The sequence below is a fragment of the Podarcis muralis genome, chromosome 1, assembly GCF_964188315.1.
Source record: "Podarcis muralis chromosome 1, rPodMur119.hap1.1, whole genome shotgun sequence".
NCBI lineage: Eukaryota > Metazoa > Chordata > Lepidosauria > Squamata > Lacertidae > Podarcis > Podarcis muralis.
The window spans coordinates 50,283,951-50,309,353 of NC_135655.1; the positions used below are offsets into that span (position 1 = coordinate 50,283,951).

At 42.7% G+C, this 25,403-nt stretch overlaps 1 protein-coding gene and 1 long non-coding RNA gene across 5 annotated transcripts in view; one reads left to right on the plus strand and one right to left on the minus strand.

Moving 5' to 3' along the window:
- Positions 1–674: 674 nt before the first annotated feature.
- Positions 675–14,217, minus strand: LOC144327803 (uncharacterized). Its single transcript, XR_013392939.1, has 2 exons — positions 14,126–14,217; positions 675–732 (listed from the first exon to the last, which is right to left on the minus strand). It is a non-coding gene; the product is annotated as an uncharacterized LOC144327803 (long non-coding RNA).
- Positions 14,130–25,403, plus strand: part of CKAP5 (cytoskeleton associated protein 5) — a 46,498-nt gene continuing 35,224 nt past the window's right edge. For all 4 annotated transcript variants that reach the window (XM_028726689.2, XM_028726698.2, XM_028726707.2 and 1 more), the window contains exons 1-13: positions 14,130–14,217; positions 14,785–14,978; positions 15,818–16,024; positions 18,405–18,576; positions 19,941–20,073; positions 20,490–20,593; positions 21,191–21,304; positions 21,675–21,779; positions 22,186–22,275; positions 22,361–22,525; positions 23,580–23,708; positions 24,407–24,586; positions 25,268–25,381. In XM_028726689.2, coding sequence (XP_028582522.2) covers positions 14,161–14,217; positions 14,785–14,978; positions 15,818–16,024; positions 18,405–18,576; positions 19,941–20,073; positions 20,490–20,593; positions 21,191–21,304; positions 21,675–21,779; positions 22,186–22,275; positions 22,361–22,525; positions 23,580–23,708; positions 24,407–24,586; positions 25,268–25,381 — 1,764 coding nt within the window. In that variant the 5' untranslated portion in view covers positions 14,130–14,160. The remainder of the gene's footprint in view (positions 14,218–14,784; positions 14,979–15,817; positions 16,025–18,404; positions 18,577–19,940; positions 20,074–20,489; positions 20,594–21,190; positions 21,305–21,674; positions 21,780–22,185; positions 22,276–22,360; positions 22,526–23,579; positions 23,709–24,406; positions 24,587–25,267; positions 25,382–25,403) is intronic.

The following is a 25,403-nucleotide window of genomic DNA, read 5'->3' on the forward strand; positions in this document are numbered from 1 at the left end:
ACACAAAACACTGTTGCTGTATGTAGGTTTTATTTTATTTGTTTTTTATCTTATATTTTGGAAATGTACATCCAGGTTTTTTCCCCTTTACATTTTTTGGGGTCCCCAAGAGAGTGGGGCCCTAAGCTATAGCTTGTTTAGCTTATGTATGTAAATCCGTAAGTGAGGGGCGGGGAGCTTTCTCTGTTGCACCATTTCCATGCCAGAAAACGCACCATACGAACATCTGCCTGTCACGCAGCTATGAAAAGCCTAGCAGCGATGAAAAGGACATTCTAAGGTAGCTGCGAGGCTTTTATCCAGCTCCCATTTTAGAAACTAAACAGAGCGGAAGAGCGCCTTGGCTTCCTCCTCCGCCACTTCGTCTCTGGACTCTCCAAGCAGAAAGCGGTTGAGCACGAGAACTTCCGCGAAGCTCTGGACGTCTCCCTCTCGGCTGGCGGCGGCGGCGGCACCTGCTCCAAGCCGAGCCGGCGTCGCTGGGGAAACAAACGGCCGAGGGGCAGCGCCCGCGAGGCGAGTTGCAGCTGAAGGCAGCCCCCCCCCCCCGGTAGGGACTCAGGCGCAGGGCCGGATTCAAACCGCCCAATGGAGTGTCAGATTGGGGGCAAGGGCGGGCATAGCGGCGGCCAATGGAGAACGAGGATATTGGGAGGTGTGGCCTGCGTCGGTGATTTCAAACCCACTTGAGGAGCGGCCCGAGGTTTGCCTTACCGACTGGCCGGTCGCGGCCTAGGTGAGTACCCGCCGCCTGCATGAGAGGGGGGCCTCAGCAGGGGCATGGAAAGCGGGGCTTGGGCGAGGACGGCCGGGGCGCGGAGCTCCGAGAAAGGCCGTTGCTCTGAGGCGGCCGGGCTCCGCCTCGTCCTTACTGCCATTCTGGTCCTCTAGGTGCTGTTCCTCAGGATGGGCTTCACAACACAGCTCCATCCCCCCCACCCCGCTGCTCTTGAGGGGAAGGAGGGTTATTGGTTTGCGTTTGTTCTTGGTTTTTGTTAAGCATTTTGTGTGTGTTTTTTTATCCTGTGTTTTTTATGTTGTGAACCTCGCCGAGATCTACCGATGAAGGGCGGCATACAAATTTATTAAGTAATAATAGCAGCAGCTACGGAAGGCCCTCCACCGATCTCGGCATCGCCTGTAACACGAGCCCGCGCTTCTCTGTACTCTCTCTGAGGCGCACAGCGGAACAGGGCTTCCCGCTCGAGTCATCTCTTTCTGCGTGTGGGCATGCGCTGCTGAGGGCTGCAGGTTGGGGGCGGGGGCTCAGCAACTTGCTGTCCGGTGGAAGCCCCATGCTTCACTAAGCAAACTCACTCACTTGCATCTCCCCTCCCAAAGGTTAGGCACGGGGCAGGGGGTAGAATTTTGCTTGCTTCCAGTTGCCCACTTGAGCAAGCAGGTAGTACCAGTCGCTACTATGAATATACAAAAGGCTCTTGTATTGAGTCAGGTCACTGGTTCATCTAGCTTAATCTTGTTTGCCCTGACTGGGAGCAACTTTATAGGGGTTCAGGCAGGTGAACCCCTGGGACTTTCTGCAGGCAAAGCAGATGCTCCACTACTGCTCTTCTAGTGAAGGAGAGAAGGCAGTTGAGTGAGCAATTGTAGACACCATACCACTCTCTGCTGCCATTGCTGCTAGCTCACTTGCCCGATAGGGTGAGTGACACATGACTAGAAACAGGACCTGCTTGTCTGTCCTCTCCCTTTCCACTGGTGCTGCTTGCTTGCTGCATGTGTGAGTTGACAAACAGACACCAGACGTTCCTATCTGCTTCACTGAGGGATGAAGAGAGGCTATAACAAGCATTGGTGTTCACAATGTTACATGTATCTAGAGGGGAAGAGGAGTAGAACGTTAATACCTTCAGGAGGACCCAATCATGCTACTATGATGGATACTTCTACAGACAGGTTGTGGTTGGTAGTGGGCTCTCCTGAGGCCATGGCAGTTGCCAGAAGAATCTAGCCCTGGGTAGGGGCTTCCCAGAGGAGTAGAGGAACCCCTGATGGCTCTTTGCTCACCCATGACATAGGGAGCAGTGATGAATGCTAGGGCAGCTGTCACCACTGTGAACCAGTGATGTCAGTAGCTGCTTTTAGGGAGAAGTGGGCAGAGGAGCTCACATCAGCAGTTGCCGTTCCCAGAAACCATTGGTGTTCACTTGCTCTGGTGCACTAATGAGCAGCATTGACAGTCCGCAGTACCAACAGCCTTTCCTTTCTTGGCAGTCGTTGAATGTTGTTGCTGTCAGTTTGTTCAGGTGAGCTATTGGTGATAGAAGTGGCAAACAAGGAACAACCTCCATTCCCTACCCTCCAACACAAGAGGGTGAAGAAGACAGTGAGCCTTATGGTGAGGGGTCCCCTAGACAGCAAGTTTATGGGCCTATCAAACCTGGAGCTGGTTCTAGTGTAGTAGAGACACTTAGGAACTATTCTGTGAAGGATTTTTCCTCCAGTGGGCCTTACATCCTAGCCATTTGCTAGGGTTTCTATGCTTAGAATGTTTATATACCTATAGGTATGAGTGGTTTGATGGGCATTGTTAGTGCCTTCTACAAAGTGAGATGCACATTAATGCTTATTGTGGGCAATAATACTTACATATAATCACACACCTAAGAGGTACCCCATTCAAAAAGTCTTGCTGGATCATATCCAAAGATCCATGTACTATGAGTCCAATACCCCCCTTCCTGATGCCTCTGGAAAGCTGACCCTGATCCCCTCCCCTAAAAAAAGTTTCATAATTAAGACCTTGAGGTCCTTCAGTTTAAGATACCTGGAAGTATTACTTGTTTATGCAGTATATCTTCATTTGACTTCTCTCTTGACCAGGGAAGGCAATATTCCTTTTGTAGAAGGAGAGGTATGTTTAAATGCCAGCATCTATGCCCCAAGGAGGATTGGATTAATCCTAGGCATCTGTGCACTTACATATTTTATACTGACATCTTTATATTGGAGATAATTTGGCTCTGCAATATTGGTAACTACTTATAAAGAGGATAAGCTATTAAAATGTTATATCTGCACTGACCCTTTCCCTAGGCACCTGCCCTGTTCTGAAAGTAGCTTTCATCATGGTTGCTAAGTGCACTTTATTCCAGAACTTGGAAAGTCCATAGAACATAATGGATCTTCTATTTCAGAACATGCTTGTTCTTTTAACAATCTCTAGAACATGTTACAACTTCAAAATGTCTTACTTTGACATTTTTACCCACTATTGCTACTGCACACTTAGAGACTCCATTGTTTCTAACAGCAGCTTCTTTATGGTCTAGTAATAACATTTATTCAAGTCTCCTGCAGTCTACTGGTGGGTACCTCTTTCATCATTTAGGATAATGAACAGAGAATCTTGAATAGCTTTGTGGGTCTAGACCTGAGGCATTTCCTTTTAATCTCTGAATACAGATACTGTGTTATACTTCTAGTGCTTACAAGTAGGTTACCAATTACTGTTTGAAAATGTTTCATCTGAATTTGGTTGCAAATACAGTGAAAACATTTTTTTCTGGATGAAGCAAAAATGTGAATATGTACTGGAATATTATTCTGCAGACTGTAATTACGTCATGCTCTATTCTGTTTATGGTTTTGCAGGGTTGGGCTTCATCATTTTAATCATTATTGTTTTGTATTGTGCCACACACAAATGTCAAAGGAATTATTTCTGTTTAAGAATATTGTGTTGGTGTATGTGAAATTTCTTGCTCATAGTGTAATGATTTAATAATAATAATAAATAATAAGTTTTTATTTATACCTTGCTCTTCCCGGTTCAGAAACCCTGGCTCAGGGTGACTAGCAACAAATTAAAAACACTTAATTGTAATACAACATAAAAGCAGCATAAAATACAGTATAAAAACATGAATAACAATAAAATTCAAAGTTCAAAAATCAATTTGAGGGAAATCCATCCAATAAGAATTAGATAGTCACCAGGGGTAGATGGCTAAATTAGACCTACAGTGGTACCTCGGGTTACAGATGCTTCAGGTTACAGACTCCGCAGCGGGAGGCCCCATTAGCTAAATTGGTACCTCAGGTTAAGAACAGTTTCAGGTTAAGGACGGACCTCCGGAACGAATTAAATTCTTAATCCGAGGTACTACTGTACTTGGGCCAGCGAGGAGGCCAGGGGAGAATTAGCGGTAGGGTCCCAGAAAGGGTAATCTTCATAAAAAGGGGGGAGGGGGGAAGAGAAGGGAAATAAAAGATCAGGCTGAGTTCAAATTAAAGGCCAGGTGGAATAGCTCTGTTTACAGGCCCGGCGGAAGGAGATTAAATCCTGTAGGGCCCTAGTGTCATGGGACAGAGCATTCCACCAGGTCGAAGCCATCACTGAAAAGGCCCTGGCCCTGGTGGAGGATAGTCTGACTTCCTTAGGGCCTGGGACCTCTACACCAGTGTTTCCCAAACTTTTTTGGGCAACGGCACACCTGTTTACTGAAAAAAAATCTCACGGCACACCACCATTAAAGCCCCGCCCCGTGACGTCAGCGCGCAGCGTCACGCCGGGAGGGACGCACGAAAGTGAAAGTTTTTTCCCTCCCCCTTGCCGGGGAACCTCCAAGCTTTGGGGGTGGGAGGAGGCAGCAGAGCGAGGGACTGAGGGACGGCGGCAACTGAGGCGGCGGCGGCTGTTGTGGTGGCGGCGGCGATAGCGGGCGGAGGAGGGGGCGGCGGCGGGGCTTGAGGAGCCGTCGCCGGGAGTTGCTGCTGCTGTTGTTGCTGCTGCTGCCCGGACATTCCGGCCTCCTCCTCCTCCGCTCTCTCGCGCTCCTCCCTTTTGCACGCGCTGCCCCGCCGCTCGGCACCACCACCGCGGAGCCGCCCCCGGCTCGACGCGGATCCTCGCCGCCGCCGCCTCTCACCGCCCGACTCGCCCGCCTCCCTCCCACGGCACACCAGCCAATGTCTGACGGCACAGTAGTGTGCCGCGGAACACCGGTTGGGAAACACTGCTCTACACAATGGTTATTCATGGACCTTAAGGTCCTCTGCGGGGCATACCAGGAGAGGTGGTCCCATAAATACGAGGGCCCTAAGCCACAAAGGGCTTTAAAGGTCAAACCCAGCACCTTGAACCTGACCCTATACTCCATCGGAAGCCAGTGCAGCTGGTAAAGCACTGGGTGAATATGCTCCCATGGCAGGGACCCCATGAGGAGCCTCGCTGCAGCATTCTGCACCCGCTGGAGTTTGTGGGACAGTTTCAAGGGCAGCCCCGCGTAGAGCGAATTACAGTAGTCAAGCCTGGAGGTGACTGTTGTGTGGATCGCTGTGGCCAGATTGGGGCTGGAGAGGTAAGGAACCAACTGCTTAATGCAGCGAAGATTATCAGTGTTAATGACAATCACCAATAGACACTCCCCCCAAAAAAACCTATTACTAGCTTTATGTATGTATTTATTTACTACAAGCATTTCCACTTAGAAACTCAAGGCAGTGTGCATGATTCACCCCCTTTTTATCTTCTCAACAACCCTGTGAGGTATATGACACAAGCCCAATGTTGCCCAGTGAGCTTCATGGTTTAGTGGAGATTTGAACCCTGTTCTCTCAGGTTTGACAGTCACATAGAGAATTCCAGCAGAATGAATGATTGTTTTTGCTGTGGTAAATGCTGTTTCCTTCAACTTTGTGGATATTGATTTGTTTATTAACTTTGTTTCCACCTGGTAAGTTCTTGTTAAAAGGGGAATTATGGTTACACAGAACTTGAATGCATTTCAGAAGCATGGAAACGTGCTAAGGTTTGGATACATTAACATGTTCCTATTTTTCTCGACTTGTATTTAAAAAAAAAAAATCTTGTTTGAGGTGCTTTCCCCTTGCTGTAGGGTATTGCAGACATTTGCAGCCATAAAGGGTAGAGCTTACCTAATTTCTCTGACAATGACCTAGTTGCTGATTTCTGTAGTACTGTCTATTAAAGCTGTGAAATGGCACGTGCAAATTAAGTGGTTGTTGCAGTATTTATCCTTGACTGGTATTAGGATTATGAGCTTCATTTTACTATTGTAGGTGGAAAGCATTTCAGCATACTGATGTGTTTGTATGCACCTTTCATTATGTTCCTTTGAGGTTAGGTGATTGTAAGAAGGCAGGAAAACCAAGCTTTGATGCTTATATAAAACACGTGATTCTAACAAAGCATTGAGTAGCATACAGAACGCTGAGCAGTTAAAGGTGTCTCCTGAACAGAATTGTAAATTTGAGGAAAGTTGTTGCACTTTGAACAGCTTCTATAAGGCAAGACGTTGTAGTTGGTTCTTCTTAGGGAGATGGGTCTCTGGACATTTTTCAAAGGCCACTTATTTTGGCTTACCAGCGCAATGTTACAAAAAATGTTTATTCGAAAGCAGTTGGAGGCAGAGTAGTTCTTTTCGCAATTAAACGTATGCTTGCGGATTCTGTTTCGGACCACTATTTTTAACAGGTTCAATTTACGGTCCCTAGTACAGAGATCACACATAAACACAACCCTGTACATACCGTCGGGTTCCTAGCCCCGCGGGATCAGCAAGACTTAAGATACGCGGAAGCCTCTTCAGGAGCACGACCCGTCAAGCTAGCTAGTCTGAACATAAGTGGACGACTGGCCTTCCTGGCCAGGCCTCTTTTTCAGCTTGAGAACCCGTCTGCGACAGAAAGGGAATCAAAAAGGCTTGCGAACTGGTTTAGGGTGGGGACCCTCCGCGGCGCGGAAGCCTCCGTAGAAGCGCTCTGCCTCTCTGATCGGGGGTGGGGGAGAGCGAAGGGGCGGAGTGCACGCATGGTCTGTCCAGGGCGGGGATCCCTGCCTTTGTTTGTCACATGGCCCGGGGAAGGCCCTTCGCTCAGGTGCGGCGGGAGGCGGAGGTTGGTGTCGCCGGCTGCGACGAGCCCCGCCCTTTGGGGAGGCGCCTCCTTCTCTGCCGGTCGGAGATGCAGCTCTCCGCCCGCTCCTGCTGCTAAGCCGGGCCGCGGTTGCTGGGCAAGCGAGAGTCCGGCCTAGTCCGGCCTGGGGGAAGGCGACGTTGTCCGGCGCCCGCTGCAAGGTAGGGCGGCGGCACTGGTGGCGAGGCCTAAATCCCCAGGGTGAAGGCCAGCTGGGGCGGGCGACTGTCATAAACAATGCCGGGGGAGCGGCCTGCTGCCCCGCTGCATTGGGTGGCCAAGTTGTACCGAGCAGCGTCTCTCGGTCGGTCGGTCCGGCTGGCGAGCGGCGGCGGCCGATTTGTTGTGCTGGTGGTTGTAGATGTCGACTGGCTCCGAGCTGCAGTAACTGGGGAAATGTGGCCCTGCTGGGCATAGAGCGGGAAACGGTGTCTGGGGAGCCTTCGGCAATTCCTGTCGCAGGGGAAGGGGACGTGCGTTGTAGGTCTAGACCGGCAATGTGATCTGGGACAGAAAGGGGATCCTTGACAGGTAAAGGATTCGGATCATCTTTTGAGATTCCCCTGTATGTGCTTGGAAGACGCTGTGGTGAGGTGGGGTGGCATGGGCGCGAGATTGTATTGAATGAAGAAGGCCTGTGTCAGGAATCCCCAACATCGAGCGCTTGAGCATTTTGAACGGAGGTGTTATGTTATGCTGTTCTACTCTGAATGTTCACAACAACAACGCTGGCCCTATTTCAGGGTGCTTGCTTTTTATGCTTCGTAGGAATTTTCATTCTTTGAAATTTAAACCAAGGATGCTTAATTTTTGACTCTCCAGATGTTGGACTACAACTCCCACTAGAAATCAAGCAGGCACTATCCCTGTTTGAGATCCCTGGTTTAAAAGGTTTTTCAGGAAGTCCTTGTGTTATGAAATTGTTCTAATGTTTTCTACGTTCTGATGTTGTAACTTAAGCGTTAAATTCATTCTGTTGTATGTTTTGCTCTTTCTTGTAAACAGCTGTGAGATACATATTAAAAAGTGGGGTATAAATATGTTAATCATCCCTGACTGGTCAACTGGAATCCAACATCTGGAAGGCCACAGCCTAAGCAAACTTATTTTAAGCTTTTTGTATCTGTGGTGCTTTGCAGAGCATTTTTTTAATTAAAAAAATGATTTCTTGAATAAAAAAAGTGTTATCTTGCCTCCATGTCAGTGACATTCACACATGCATGTAAATACTAGGGGAAGATGCAGGGCTCTACAGCATTAATTAGATTTTAGAAAATAAGAGGTACTCGTGGAGGACCTATATTAGGTTTCACTAGAACAGAGTTGGGGAACTAATGGGACTCCCAACTAGCATTGTACCATAAATGGTTGTGGATGATAGGTGGCATTGTTCAACACCATCTGAAGGACCATGGGCTCCCCACCCTGTTTCCAGGACTTCGTCATAGAGCCTACCTAGAATATTTCCATGTAACAGCTCCTGAATGCAGATGCAGTCAGGTAGAACAACTCTTATTTGGAAGGAAATGTGATTTAAAATAAGTTGTGGAAAAACTCAGTAAGCAGAGTGGCAGTGAATAGAGGCAAGTGGTCCTGTCTCAGCATAAGGATTCTCTGCTGGCTCTCTTGTTGTGTAAACAACTTGCCTTGCTTCTGCAAGTGGTGGGAGTGTTCTTTTCTTGCGCTCCTCTTCATAAAAAAGACTTCCAGGGATGTATTGTATCCCAATTTGGTACAAAAATTGAGGAATTATTTTTGGGGGATTACAGTACAAGTTTTTGAAAATGGTACTAAACAATATTTTAAAAGGCTTGTGGCGCTGTGGGTTAAACCACAGAGCCTAGGACTTGCCGATCAGAAGGTCGGTGGTTCGAATCCCCGCGACGGGGTGAGCTCCGGTTGCTCGGTCCCTGCTCTTGCCAACCTAACAGTTCGAAAGCACGTCAAAGTGCAAGTAGATAAATAGATACTGCTCTGGCGGGAAGGTAAACGGCGTTTCCGTGCGCTGTTTTGGTTCGCCAGAAGCGGCTTAGTCATGCTGGCCACATGACCAGGAAGCGTACGCCGACTCCCTTGGCCAATAAAGCGAGATGAGCGCCGCAACCCCAGAGTCGACCACGACTGGACCTAATGGTCAGGGGTCCCTTTACCTTTACCTTTGACAACAAGCAGTTCCTAGAGTTATAGCAGAATTCTATAATGTTTATCCAGAAGTAAGTCTCACTACCCCATGCTTCAATTTTATTAAGACTGTTACAAAGCTGGGTGCCTCCCACTCTCTCTGCTGGGTGGTGGCAAAAGCCCATGGGGATTGAGACACAGCAGAGACTGTTGTAGCTTTAAGAAATATGGGTTATTCATTCATTTACACCTTCAATCTGCATTGAGGGAGTCCAGATCTTACAGCATGGTCATTTCAAGAGGGGCTTGTACCCCACAGCATCTCTCCCAGTAATTTTCTCAAGCAGCCTGTCCAAAAAAGGCTCCCAACCCTTCTTCATCCTCCTTCCCAGAACCCCTTACTACCAGACTCCCTTTTCCTGTCACCTCAAACATTGTTTTGCTGGCAACCTTCCAAATCCCCTGTTCACCTGGGGTGGGGGGAAAGGACAGTTCCTCAAAGACTCTCTATTGTTTCTTAAAGGCCCTAGCTTGGCCAGGTTGTTTAGCATAGGCTAGTCCAGGAATTGATCTGCAGATTGTATTTCTCTCTTCACACACCCAAATCATCAAAATCCTACCATTTATTAAATTCTGAGAGGAACCCTAATCAAGCACTGTGTTTCTGGCTTCTGAAAACATGATTACTTTGTTGGAGTGCTCAGTTCATTTGTTCTCTCTCCCCAGTTTTTTTTGATTGGCTGTTTTCTTTTAGAAGACATCTGAAGGCAGCCCTGTTTAGGGAAATTTTTAATATTTGATGAATTGTATTTTAATCTTTTGTTGGAAGCTGCCCAGAGTAGCTGGGGAAACCCAGCCAGATGGGCAGGTTATAAATAATAAATAATAAAAATTATTATTGTTGTTGTTTTATATTTGAAACAGCAACTGCTATACTGTAAAATATTTCAAATGATGCAGTCAAATTTAAGCACTTTTAAGTCCCCATTGTCTGAAAGTAGGAAAAAGTTAAGCATGTCTGTTAATCCTGTTGAAATTGAGAAGTCATAAAGGTGCTGGATCATTTAGCTCAATCTGATATCTTTAGCTCAATCTGAAGATGTTTTCTTTAAAATAAATCTTACGGATTTCAGTGTGGTGTACTCTGGAATAGCTGTATGTAGGATTGCAATTAGATACTTCAAAGTCACATTGTGTATTTAAAACACAATCAATTCTGTACAATTCTGATATTAGAAAGCTTTTATCATTTGTGTCCTCAAAGCAGCTTCTGTGAAAAGTAACATTTTGAGATGGCTTGGTTGTGTTGTTGTTTGATAGATGAATCTTTGTGCCAAGTCTTGCTGTGGGTGATGGTGGAGGTCCATCACAATGTTAAACAGTAGAATGCACTGGGTAATAAACTCTTGGCTCACCATACTTGCTAGGTGGTCCAGAACAAATTACAATTCCTCTGCCTAGCTAATGTCATAGAATAATTATAAGATTAGATGTGAGTTCCCCATAAAAAGCAAAAAAAGAAGGGCAAGCTGAATGAACAGATTTGATCTTCAGTTGCTTCATCTTTTAAGCATTGGGTAGCTACAGGTGAAGTTTTGCAAATAGAATTGGAAAGGAAAGTTTTATTAAAAATTAATCTGAGGTTTTGCTTCTAAATGAGATCTTGAGCAAAGCTTTTCCTTGGTTGCAGCAAAACAATAGTAACTTACGGAGTAATGACAACAGTGGCAGTGATCCAAGTATCAGTTCAAAAGTAGCAATCACAGTGTGTACTGCAATTAAACACATCTATCCTGAGCTACCTTTGGTTCTCCCTCCTTTTCTTCTGTCTTCCTCACTGGCTCTGTTCATATCTCCGTTCATGTGCTGTGGGTTCATTTGCTCCCCTCTCTCACGTCAGTTTTCTTTTTTCAAAATCAAGGGGCCTATGACTATTAACAAGGCATTACTTCCAAGCCACTGAAGATTGAATGCATGACATTTTAATAGAGCCATTGTCTATTTTAAGCGGGGGTAGGGGCGCTTATGAAGCTCTAAGATGTCATGTATGCTCATTGAGTTGTAGCAATAGCTGATTCATAAAATGCCTGCTTCATGCCATGTTGATCGTTGGGTGGGTGGGTGCACGACTGTGATTTGCCCCTACTGATGTCTGGGATCTGCTGAACAAATGCTGCCTGTTTATGCAGCAGCATGATCTTCCCAGCTTGAGATAAACATTACCAGGACAGAAGTGATGTGGGACAGCTGACTGCATGGTTTTGACGCTACCCCAGCTGCAACATAAGCTGCTTCTATGGCAAATGCAGGAAAGCATCCAGAGGCAGTTTGGTCAGGGAGTGCAAAGGAAAAGAGTCTTGCACCATCCTAACCTATTTTGAGTCTTTCCAAGGGGAAAGACTGTGGTTGTGAGAGCAGGTAAACCTGTTCAAGGTGGCCCAGAAAGGAATTGGAAACCAGAACAACACTAGAGGGCATCCCAGTTTAACCAACCATATCCTTTTTGAGCACTTGAACACTGACATTAGCTTTCTTCTCATAAAGGGAGCTGACTGCTTCCATCTAAGGCCAACAGGCGAGGAAAATACTCAAGTTGGTAGTGGGGGGAAAACTACTTTAAAAGCATCGTTTGTATTGTTGAAATAGCAAAGGACCACAAAATATTGTTTTTTTTAAAAAAATCATATTTTTTGCAGGTACTGCAGTGCTTCACTTAAAATCTTAGTACTATATTTAAATATAGTAAAGTATAAGAGACGAGTAGCTTTTCTACATGACATGTAAGGAAACTACCTCACATTTGGAAACTTGGATTAATGACTAGTTTATTGCAAACAAGCTATATGCTTTTAAAATTATTGTTAACGTTGACAGTCGTTGTCCTGTTTTGTATGGCATTTTAGTGCCTGGTTCACTGTTAAAATCTCATAAGTGCACTTGCTCTTTATACAGTTTTTAGGGACCTGGTAAGCATTTTCTGCCATAGTTTTAGTTGCCAGTGTGAGGGATTGTCCTACATAACTTATTAAATTAGGAGCCTGAAGCTTGTCCTTTATTTTTGACTGTTTGGAAAGAGAATTGCACCTGCATTCTTTAACATTTAACAACTGACACAAAGAGCCTTATAGTTTCAGTGCTTATGGTCTACTGGTATTAATGTTATTGTTAACCATTTCAATAAAATACTACTATTGAATTTTTATTTTGCTTTATAAGAAAATTATACCAAGAGAAGGACGAGGAGTAAAAATGTGATAAGGGAAAATAAAAGAATTCTGTGAAGGTTGTATATATTAGGTGCTGAATATCAATGACTATCTTGTAATCCCTTCTGTAATAACTGACAGTGGGAGTACACTTCTGTAGCAAAACCAATAATTGGGATGCCTGTGATTCTTAAACAGCTACATACACAATCCTGAAGTGCTTTGGGGAATTTGCCTCATAGTTGGAAATGGATACTTGTTCCCATTTGAGGTAACTCAAAGGCTATTCTATAAAAAAATAAAATAATGTAACATTATACAAAGCTGACATTTTTTTCTTTTAATTTAGTATACTATCAATAAAGTAGATGCTGTTTCCCCAAGTTTGCTGGTGATGCTATTACCTTTTTGCCTCCTTGAGTAGATTTCGGCATGCCTGAATCTTCTAGGCTTTACTTGTCATCTTACCAGTGTGTCTATACCTTATTGTTAATATAAGAAAATCTTATTTATACTAGTTGGACCAGATAGCCTTCAAATACATTCCAACTCTTTCTTTTACATGAATAAAAATGACCTCTTTGTAACTATTCTGGAGAACCTTGAAATGTTTTCTGCATTATTTAATATTTTATACATTAGTTCAGACGTTATACAGAATGTGTAGGAGGTGTTGGAACAGGTATTGAAATTATTGGGTGGTGCTCGGCTTCCTGTCCATAATTAATATTAGGTAAGGCAATCTCAACCTACTGTGGCTTCAGTGAAGTAATTCTGTGTAAATAGTTGACTTATTTTACCAGCTTAACCTCTCCTTTCAACCTGGCCACAAAAGTTAGATTAAACTGGTAATAGGTGTATGGTGTTTTGGTTAAGCATGTTCTCTTTGGAAGATGAGAGGTTTTTCCACTGCTGAATGGTCTTTGGAAGTCATCCTGGGGCCTCCTCCAGCTCCAATGTGGTTTGAAAGTAGTTGCTGAATTTGGATTTCCTTGTGTATTTTTTCTATACACAGGAATGGGGGGGGGGGAATACACCAGTAAGATCACTCAAAGTTGCTTAAAATTCTGTTTCTCTTCCACAGTCTTGCATAAAAAAGCTTTTTAAATATATTCTTTGGGGCACCACAGACTTGTTGTCCCTTGTCAGGAGCTGTTGTGATAAATTTCCACCAGTTGATAGTAGCCCATTTGGTTATGGTGCAGCAATAATCACTTGACTCTAGGGTTAATATGGGATGAGGGCATGTTGGTGCAGCTGTGTTGAATTAGGTGACAGAGGGTTGTGGGATTGCATATCAGCAAGTGAATAACAAGACTTTAGTGGTGCAGACAGGAAATAGAACAGGCTGTAGGAAGGTAGAGGTGCTTCTGCAGTCTGGAAAATGCTGGTTGTCGGGATTAAAAGTGCAGTTAATTTAGTGGCTTAATAACTTGCTCTGTATTGTGCATCATTAGTTGAATTTGGCATTTAGAAATACATTATTGACCTGATGAAGTTGACACTGTATCAGCTCTGAAAAAGGCATTTATGTTAAAATACTACTATACCATGTAAACTTCCATATGCCTTTGAATGATTTCACAGAGTTGGGTGTGTTTCAGAATATATTAAAAGCACTTAAGGGGACTGAATGAGAGTCCGATTAACTATGTTCCGTACTACAGAACATTATTGCTACATCTATATAATTCTGAAGGAAGATTCCTGTTGCTTTTGTGTCTGCCGAAAAAGGAACAGCAAATTACTTAATGATATATTTTCTCATTTCATTGTAATTTCTATAGCCCTTTTATGGTGGCATTGATCGTTTATTGACAGCAAAAAGTGAGGTTTGTGTGTATTTTGCAAATGCAACTATGACCAGTGACTGTTAATTTTACTTTCCCCCCTCCTACCTAGGAATTACTGATTTACAAGAAACTAAAGCACCATGGGGGATGATAGTGAATGGATGAAATTACCCATTGATCAGAAATGTGAACACAAGGTAAGAAGATTGTCTTAAACTGTAACACAGGTTAAGACAAGATTGAGTATGTGTGTATGTTAGCTGCCAAACTTGTTAATGGATAACTTCAAAATGACTTGTGTATACGCTAATCTTTTGGGTGGAGTATAAAAATAAATTATTATTATTATTAGAAGTTGTTTGGTCTTTTTGTATAATTATTTGAAATGTTTGATATTCTTCTGCATGTCTTCTCAAATGAGACCAGTTTGCTCACTGACTTGCATTGCATGTGACTTTGCTTCCAGCCATAACGGAAGACCAGTTTTACGAATACTCTTAAAATCAGTTATAGAGGCTATAGAAAAATAGCTACTTTGTTTTTGTCTTATGGGGTCACTGATAAATGTTTAACAGAGCAAAATGGAAATGGCTGGTAGTAAATATGTCCGTTATGTGAGAAGCCATAGAAAAAATTTAGGTGCTAGTTCTCACTTGCTGCTTTTATTGTTCTAATAAAGGGGGGGAGGGAGAAAACTATTCTTTTAGAGAGTTAACATCTTGTTCAAGTTAAGCAGAAATCTTCCTGATATCTTTCTATTCTAGTTGTGGAAGGCTAGGTTAAATGGCTATGAAGAAGCCTTGAAGCTGTTTGAGAAGATAGATGATGAGAAGAGCCCAGAATGGTCCAAGTATCTTGGACTTGTAAAGAAATTTGTGACCGACTCTAATGCAGTTGCTCAACTGAAAGGATTGGAAGCAGCCCTTGCCTATGTTGAAAATGCTCATGTAGCAGGAAAGTAAGTTACTTGGTGTTTGCCTTCACTCCACATTTTCTAGGAAGGAACTCTATCAGCTCTTGCCTTGCTGCAAATAATTCACCAGAGGAAGCATTAATTAAGTGACTCTGACTTTTCTTGAGACTCTAGAAATGCTCCTATGAAAACCTCATTTTTTACCTATTCTCCTTGTAATCTCCCTATTGTAAGATTTTGTTGCTCTTTCATAATTGACCCAAAATTTCATTCCTTTGTAATAAATGCATGTGTTCAGATTTGTATCTTACACACCTTTTAACAATAGTGTTACTTTTCGGTAAACTTTGAAAAGCAGAAAAAAAAGTTTCAATCGTAGACAAAGATTTGGAATTAAAAGGGGTACAAAATCCAGTTGCAGTTTTTAAGCGAGCATCACATTGCTGCTGCCTTACATCAAGTGGTTTATGGGGAGCCTTAGAGCTGCTGGTCAAGCAGAGAAAAATTAAGTGATGCATATACATGTCTGTAAACCAACATTTGACATGTACTCTTGAATGACAAGGGAACCTTATATTTCAGGGTGATCTATTTGCCTGTTGCTTAGGGTTGGAATGAGTCATTAAAGGACACTTCAGATACACTTCACATGAAAATTGTCTGTGATCAGAATAAATGTTTAAATGGCTGCCTTAGGTCATTTAACAAGATATGTAAGAGTCCAGCATTAGACCGAAGAACATGGATAGAGATTAGAGCTGTGATTTGTTTGGAGTAGAGTGCATTCCTGTACATACAACAAACAAAACTTAATTCCCCCAGGGAACAGAATGGTTAATGTTTATGTGACCTAAAAGTGTTGCCTTCTTTTTCTTTTTTTAAAGAACAACAGGAGAAGTGGTGTCTGGAGTTGTAAATAAAGTGTTTAATCAGCCTAAAGCTAGAGCCAAGGAGCTTGGCACAGACATATGTCTTATGTTTATTGAAATCGAGAAAGGGGAGATAGTACAAGAAGAGCTTCTGAAAGGCTTGGACAACAAGAACCCCAAGATCATAGTTGCATGTATAGAAACACTGAGGAAAGCACTAAGGTAAGTTAATCTGAAGAAGCTGGTCATTCCAGCCATGTGAGGAGAGGGGTGTTTGTGGTGATCAATAGAATTTGGTATTGGTATCTGAGAGTGCACAGAAGCAATTACAGTGGTGCCTCGCAAGACGAAATTAATTCGTTCCGCAAGTTTTTTCTTATTGCGAGTTTTTCGTCTTGCGAAGCACGGTTTCCCATAGGAATGCATTGAAAATCAATCAATGCATTCCTATGGAAACCGCCTTCAGACCAGGTCTGGGGACAGTCTGTCCCCCGACCTCTTCTGAAGGTTGGGGGGGGGGACAAGGGCTTTTCTTCCCACCCCCAGCATTTTAAAAAACCCCGGGACAGCGGAGGACTTCTCCGCTGTCCGGGGCGATCTTAAAATGCTGGCGGGTGGTAGCGAACCCTCCGCTGCCGCCCGCCAGCATTTTAAAAAACCCCGGGACAGCGGAGGACTTCTCCGCTGTCCCGGGGCGATTTAAAAGCCCCCGGGAAGGCAGGCAGGGGGGAGCAAAGACTTTTGCCCCCCGCCGGCCTTCAGAAGAGGTCCTGGACCTCTTCTGAAGGCCGGCGGGGGGGCGAAAGTCTTTGCTCCCCCCCGCCTGCCTTCAAAAGCCGTCCGGGATAGCGGGAAGCGCTTCCCTGCTATCCCGGACTGCTTTTAAAATGCTGGCGGTGGGGAGCAAAGCCTTTCAGCCCCCACCGGCCTTCCTGGACCTCTTCTGAAGGCCGGAGGGGGGGAAAGGCTTTGCTCCCCACCGCCAGCATTTAAAAGAGGTCCCCGGAGATTTCCCTATGGGCTTTCTTCTTGCGAAGCAAGCCCATAGGGAAATTCGTCTTGCAAAGCAACTCGCAAACGGAAAACCCTTTCGTCTTGCGGGTTTTCCGTCTTGCGAGGCATTCGTCTTGCGGGGCACCACTGTATAACAGTCTACTAGAACAGAGCAATACACTGAATTGTATGACTCTTGATGAACTCTGTTGTAGCTTACTGCGCTGCCAGGGAGAGAAATTTATCTAATTTAACAGATGGTTTCCTTAAAAACATTCCTGCTGGTAGCATAGTTGTTCAACAGTTTCTGCTTTCAAATTAATAAAATAATTGCCAAAGACAGCAAAAATATTTGTCCAGGATCAAAGAAGCCATGAGAGTGTCACATGCCCATAATGGCTTTGAACTTTAATACTAGCTTATATAGCAGGCCAGGTCACTTTTTTTTTTAATGGTGGTTTCAAAAGTAGTTTGTGACTTTAAAAATGGGTAGCTCCCACTTGATCATGTTGTGGATGCATCTAAATAACTATTCTAATTCCTCTCTGACTTCTTTGGTTATGTTTTGTCTATTAAATAATTGCAAGTCTAATCACAAATACTCCATTTTCAAAGTGTTTTTAGTGAAGGAATCCATGGAAAAAACTAATTTCCATCTTCAATACTGTTCAGTCTTGCACCATTCATATGTTCAGATACAGAGATTGTTAATAAGCAGTTGATTATAATCCAGGTATCTAAATTATTGTATATATACTTGATAGTTATAAGCAGGAGTGTTGTAGCTGCTGCTAAATTAATCATTGCATGAGCAGAACTTTACTCACATGACATTGATTCAGCCCATTGCCCATGTTTGTATGACGCAAAAGTAGGCAAACATGAAATTCCATAAGAGGGGAATGCAGGGAATCCAGTTTAAGCAACTATGTGCATTTAAGGCTGCAATCTTAAATACAGTTAGGATTGAATTTGTGTGAGAAATTCTTGCAAGTGCATCTAGTCTTGTGTTGTGCATCGTATTCAAAGACTCACACACTTTTCAAATTAAATGTTAAGAGAAGGTTTTACATATTGGCAGTTTAGTATGAGTAATCTCAGATTAACAGTGATTGAAATTGTTGCCAGTACAGATCTGCCAGATGAAAGAGCTAGTATACATAGTTCTTCTATTATAATAACTTAAATAAGCCGTGTTCTAATGTCACAGTAAGTCATGAACCATTAAAAAGTGGCATTCTAGTGTATGCTGTTGAATCACTCCTATTCTGCTCTTCCCTGTGTCAAATTTGGGAACAGCAAACCATGAACCTTGGGCTAAGTATAACATGAAAACCAGCCCTCATTGTTAGTTTTCTCCAAACAAACCAGTACTTGTTCTTGGCTTACCAAACACAGTTTGTTTGGAAGGAACAATGAGTGCTGTTTCGCACATTACGTTAAGCCAGTGGTTGTGGATTGTTGCTCCTGGCTCAATGAAGAGATTCAGCCACGTTCACAGCTCATTCACAGGACACCATGGCAGTGGCTTACCATGATGTGCAAGCAGGACCTAAGAATAACCGAGTCAATGTGCATTATTTATTTGTTTGTTTGTCTTGCATTTCAGTGAATTTGGTTCAAAAATAATCTCACTGAAGCCAATAATCAAAGTGTTGCCAAAACTCTTTGAGTCTCGAGAGAAGGCTGTTCGAGATGAAGCCAAACTTCTCGCTGTTGAGATCTATCGGTGGATAAGGGATGCTCTCAGGCCTCCATTACAGAATATAAACTCTGTTCAGGTAAGCTTGGCAAGTACTGTTTTCGAGCATTTTTAGTGTAAGAAGCCGCCCACCAGTAGATCAGGGTATATTTTTGTTAGATCTTTTGACTTGAGCAAAAGGGAGGAAATGAATCAATCTTTAACCTAAGCATGAGGGAGGGCTGGGGTTTACCCAGAACTCATGCAGAGCCTTCCCAAACAAGATGCTACTTCACATAGAGGCTTAATGTGACCAGGTAACCATGTCCCTTTCTTTAGCTTTAAGCTTCAAAAGGTAGAGTATCTCCCAGATCATGTTCTAAGTATGAAGTGGCTAAGTAAAAGCAAGAGAGCAGGCATATTTGAACCCCAGTGGTGTATCTGTGTTTTCATTGGGCATTCCCCCCTTTAAGTAGAGGAGCAATTTATAAATAAGAGCACTGTTATCCAGTAAGCAAAGGAGATACTTGGAAGTAGGGTCTCGGTTTTAGGGAAAGTAAAACTGCAAATATTGTTGTACTAGGGGCTGCCAACCCCATACCCCCACACTTGGCCACCCCCTCTTCTCTTTACATCTTGTCCATCTCTTTGCCAAGCCCCACACAGGACACCCACGTCTCCCTTCACCTCACAGCTTGCCCCAACTTTAAACAAACCACTCTCTGAAACTCCTCCCACCCTTCTTTAAACAGCTCTTGCTTAAACTTGCCTGCTTGCTGCTCTGTCGTTACATTGGCCTTAAGCAGCTACACAAACTGCAGCATGACAGGCTTACAAATTTATTATATAATAAGAAATGCCCACCATACCCTAGCTTGAACTGATGTTTAACTAATATTTTCCATGAGAAATCTCAGATGTAATATTTTGCTTCATGTTTTTAGAGTCTGTCTCAACATTTTTATCTATTTTTAAACTGGCAGATAAATTCACACATTCAAGTGAAGTTACAGCATTGTATAATAGATTTATCACTTTTAGCTTATGCCTGCATTGTTAGCTGCCAGACTTGATAAAATGTTGCATAACTGATGTGATAGTAATTCATATGTTCAAGTTAGCAAGTAATAACTTGAGTTGGGAATTGTGTTTGACATGGTCCAAAATTTGTCAGCTCTCAAATAATGAATGTCATTTTCTTGTCTTAAGTGAAAGTATACTGCTGTGAATCCCCTCCCCTTAAGACAGAGTTTTAAGAGTCCGCTGCACACTAATTAATTTCCCTGAATTTAATTTGGTGAAAAAGCGGTTAAATTGAACCTAGGTAATGAAGAGGTGTTAATGATCTTCTGCTCTAGCTTTCCTACAGTAGCTCGGGATTATGGCAAGGTTAAGGAACAGTTTTACTTGTGACAAGGGAATGCACACATATCAGTAGGACATTTTGTGTTTTGATTCTTGCAGTTAAAAGAGCTGGAAGAAGAATGGGTCAAACTACCGGTATCAGCTCCCAAGCAGTCACGGTTCCTTCGCTCCCAGCAAGAAATGAAAGCAAAGTTTGAGCAGCAACAGGCAGCTGGTGGAGATGCAGATGGAGGTAACTGTTGACTTGGGACTTCACAGTAGATAACTTTGTTGACTAAGAATCAGATGAAGGTGGTCAAAAAACATAAGCTGGCATAAAATGTTGATGCACATCAATCTCTAGGAAAAGTCATTGATTGCAGAGTTAATACTCTGCTTCACAGCTTATTATTTTCCATATAATAAAGTAAAAAATGGTGACATAATTAGCCCATCATGGACTAGTGCCATGCTGCTTTTATTGAAATTATTTGTATGTTTTAAACGTATTTAGAACATATTATAACGTATGTTTTAAACATTTTTTTAAAATTCTATTGATGTTTAATCATCTTTAAGCTATATTGAGTCTTGTCAGAGAAGAAGGCTGAGGATAAAATATATATAATAACAATGTCTGGCTATATATACTAACAATTCTTTCAATAGGTGGAGATGATGGTGATGAGGCTGTTCCACAAGTGGATGCCTATGAACTTCTGGAAGCTGTTGAAATTCTCTCCAAACTTCCTAAAGATTTCTATGACAAAATTGTAAGTGGTGATTCAGTTAACCATTATTCCTTCTGTAACCTTAATAATAAATACACAAATGAAATTTTTTTCTGAACCATAGACACTAAACTATCTTCCCCATTTTCTTGCACAATTAACTGTCATGTTCTGTGTATCTACAAAACAGCTTCATTTTTCAGCAGTCTTAATTAAAATGGCTTCATGTTCAGGGACATTAAAGTATTTGATGGGAACTCCTGAGCTGTCATTGAATGAAAATAATAAAAGTGCTTCAGTTTATCTTGGGTTTCTACAAGTGTGTGAAGGTGCTTCTCCTGTACACAGAGATGCTGCCTCAGCACAAAAGCGCATCATGTCCAATAATGCATATATATAGACATAAATCATGTATATATAAGGCTACATGTTTTTCCAGAAACAGTGCACATCTATTTGTGTCTATGTCTGCTGGTGGTAAAAGTTTTCCCTCAACACACATAGAAAAATCTATACTGTCAGTGTAATAAACAAATGGCTGAAGAAGGCTCTGTCTGCAAGTGTTCTGGTTAATCTTACAGGATTTGCAACAATTTCTGAAGACCAAGGTATATATATATTTTATGTTTTGTATTGCAGGAAGCCAAAAAATGGCAGGAGAGAAAAGAAGCTTTGGAAGCAGTGGAAGTGCTAGTTAAAAATCCCAAACTTGAAGCTGGAGACTATGCAGACTTGGTGAAAGCTCTTAAAAAGGCAAGGACCTCTCTAATACCCAAATAGTCCTTTCCAAGCCAAATATGTGGCATCATTATTACTGTATTTAAAAAGAGGTTTGATAATTCATTGGTTAACACAGAGTGTGATTATAAAGTTCATTCATGGGATTGATTTGATCATGTGACAGTGTTTGAATTGCTGGAATGGGAATAGAAATGCTGACATTCAAATATGTGGGAGTGCAATTGATATAGGTGGTATAAGAAGGGGTTGGGTGGGGAAACACAGTGTCTAGTATGGTTCTCCTGAGTCTGCAGAGGTATACTGCTTCTGCTTGTTTAGACATCCCATCCAAATAATCTGAGATCTCAGACTATTGGATTGTAATGTTCCTCTTCCCCCACAGGTTGTTGGAAAGGATACCAATGTAATGTTGGTTGCTTTGGCTGCCAAATGCCTTGCTGGACTGGCTACTGGTCTCAGGAAGAAATTTGGACAGTATGCGGGTCATGTAAGTATGCAGGTCACTACACAGAATACAACTATTATCTGTAGAATAGAATATCTGAGGTTAGCACTGGGCTGTTACTGGCTCCTGCTGCTTGAATATGAAACTCTTCTGTTAAACTTCTAACAAAGTGAGATGAAAAAGAGCATCTACAGGAAGGCTTCCCCACCTCGCTTTCCCTCTTTTTTAAATGAAAAATAAGAGGACTTCTTAATTTTTAACCTTATTTTAAAGGGCTATCTTGAATAGGCTACTCGCGTAGTGTTCCTTGAAGTAGTACAAGTTCAGCGTGTTTGTTTTTCTGTGTATGGGGCAAACAGGAGTTTCCTTATTGTGCACTCTCCTAGAGCACAGTGGGAAATCAAACATTAATTTCAACTTCTTAATACCTTGGTAACAATTTTTATAGGTTGTCCCAACTATCTTAGAGAAGTTCAAGGAGAAAAAGCCTCAGGTCGTACAAGCATTGCAAGAAGCCATTGACGCAATCTTCCTGACTGTAAGTGCATGGCTAGTAGTGTTTTAAACAAGTTTAGCAGACCATGGTTTCGCCAGAACTAATATCCTTTAACCAACCATTCTAGACCACGTTACAAAATCTAAGTGAGGATATATTGGCTGTGATGGATAACAAAAACCCAACCATCAAGCAACAGACATCCCTCTTCATCGCAAGAAGCTTTCGTCACTGCAATTCTACTGTCCTTTCTAAGAGCCTGCTGAAACCCTTCTGTGCTGCGCTTCTCAAGGTAAAAAAAGAAGTTCTTAGCATTGTAGAGGTCTTTGTTTGGCTGAAAGTAGTATGTGGAACTGGAGAGTGTTTCTGTAGTGATTCTTGTGCTGGGAATCACAACAATCATGAACTGTTTCATAGAAGAATTTTATTTCAACCAGGTAGGAGAGCAGGCAGCTTGTCTTAACTCTGGAGAAGAAAGGAAATCATAGAATCATAGATTCGTAGAGTTGGAAGGGACCCTGAGGAGAGATGAGACCGGTATGAGAGCAGTAGCTCTCCAAAGGAAGGAAAGCCAAAATAAGCCAAATAAGCTTTGTAGCCCTTAAGACAATTGCTTTTTTGTGCTTGGTTTACTATGAAAAGGGCTTACACATTGTGCATGCTTACAATAAAAATCCAGGGCTTAAGACAAATTGTAAGAATCAATGCAGTTAATAATTTCTGTCCTTTTGCTGCAATGCTTAATAATAATAATCAGTGGTGGAGCATCATCCATTTTTTTTTGGTTAGATTACTGCAATATGTTATATGTAGGGCTGCCTTTGAAGATAGTTCAGAAGCTTCAACTGGTGCAGAATTTAGCAACCGGGTGCTCACCAAAGCAAAACAGCTTGAGCATATAACACCAATCCTGGCCTGACTGCACTTGCTATCAATTGGTTTTTGGGCCTAATTCAAAGGGCTGCCCTTGGCCTATAAAGCTGTATGGGGCTCAGGACCCCAAGGACCACCTCTCGCCATATGAACCAACCCAGGCTCTGCAGTTGTAATTTGAGGTCTGGAGGCTTGACTGGTGCCAGGCAGAACTTTTCTCTATAACCAGACCTTTGACCTTTAACTACCTGTGGCCTTTTAGAAGTGGGTATGATTTTTAATGTATCTTTCCCTCCTTGGTTTTTTATCTATCAATGTAGGATTGCCCCCCCCCCCCCTTTTCTCCTTTTTGTTTGTAAGTTGTTTTGGGTTACCTTGGGCAAAATAAAAAAATTAAGAAATGTAATAAATAATAATAGTGTGAATGAGAAATCTAGTTGGCAAACTCTTCAGGTCTTGTGTTTTTGCTACAGCACATTAATGATTCGGCTCCAGAAGTTAGAGATGCTGCATTTGAAGCCCTGGGTACTGCCCTGAAGGTGGCAGGTGAGAAAGCAGTGAATCCTTTCCTAACAGATGTGGACAAACTAAAACTAGACCGGGTAAGTCTCACTGTTTGACACTGAATCATCAGGCTTTGGCAGTTTCTAAAGACATCAGCATTGGGGAAGGCCTGTACATGGGCTTTAGGCCACTGGTGGGGAACCTCCACAGTTCGGGTGCTGCATTTCGGCTTGTAACCAACTTTCATGTGGCCCATGGCAAAGTCATGCTCTGGGGCCTCCACCCCTTCAGTCCTGAGCCTTTCCCAGCAAGAGACAAGCAGTACATAGTGATGGAGAAGGAGCTTCTTTAGGAATGAAGGGGGAAAAGATGGTTAGACTTAAAGGAGCTGTGCTTCCATGTCCATGAACATCTTGTTCCCAGTGCAGAATTTGTCACCTCTGCCTGAAGGAAGCTTTCAAGGAGGCAAAGTCTTTTCTTTTCCATTCTGTTGAGTTTTCCTGTTGCTAAGTGGCCCTTCATATAAAAAAGTTCCTTACCTCTGAGACTTCACTAAGCTTCTTTGATTCCTCTATTTGCTTTAAGAGTGGCTGGGGCAAACCAGTCAGATGGGTGGGTTTCAAATAAGAAATTATTATTGTTGTTGTTGTTGTTGTTGTTGTTATACAGATAACACCTCAAAGTAACAAAATGTGTTAGCATTCATAAGAAGCATTATAAGTGAGTCTTGGAGGCTTTAATGGTTACATACTGAAGATTTATTGTAACTCCTTTGGTCTTCTGATCTGTCCACTAGATTAAAGAGTCTGCTGAAAAAGTGGAGCTGGCTGGTGGTAGTAGAGCCAGTGGAGGAACCGATAGAAAAGAGAGCAAACCTGTTGCTGGGAAGACTCCAGCTCTTTCAGGGGCTGCAGGGGACAAAGATACAAAAGATAATTCCAAATCTGGTGCACAGAAAAAGGCACCTGCGGCTAAGGTAAGGGAAACTTAATCAGTTTAATTATTGAGTAGACCTATATAAAGAACTAATTCCATGTTCACAGTGAGAAAGTACACCAGCTGCATTGGCAAATGAACAAATAGGGAGCCAGATGTTTTTCCCAGGGGAAGGGAGTGCTCTATCTTGGGAGCTACAACAGATATTGGATCATATGGACATAGACTGACTGCCCTTTAATAAGTATTGATGTAAACTATTTAGGGTATTTAAGGGTAATAACTGACACTTTGAATTGCTATCAAAATAGAATTATTTGTTTTGGTACAAAAAAGGGAAACCATTGCTATTGAATTTTGCACCAAATGAAGTATCCAAATGCATCTTCGAATACAGTCCCAAGGAAAGTTCATTACAGTATTCCAGTTGGTGCCTATTGTCACACATACCTTAGTTGTATTGATATGCCATCAGCCTAAAACATCACATTTCGATGGCTGAGTATATGGGAAAACCAGAAATGTGATGTAGACAGATGGTAGTCTTTTGAGAAAAGGCAGTCTGGAAAATGAGAATCCCTTTCTTTTTTTACTTTTCACTCAATTTCCTACCCTAATCCCAACAGCTGGCGTGGTCATCATTTTAAAGCTTCAACCCAAGCTTTGCTTAAGTTGATTCAGAACTTTAACTGACTTTACCTGCTGCTTTCTTCCTGTGTAGTCTGGTGGCCCACCCAAGAAGGGTAAACAAGCTGCAGCTGGTGGGGCAGGAAGTACTGGAACAAAAGGCAAGAAAGGATCTGAAGTAAAGGAGATATTTGAGCCAGAACTCTCGGTGGGTGCTTCATCTGTGTTCA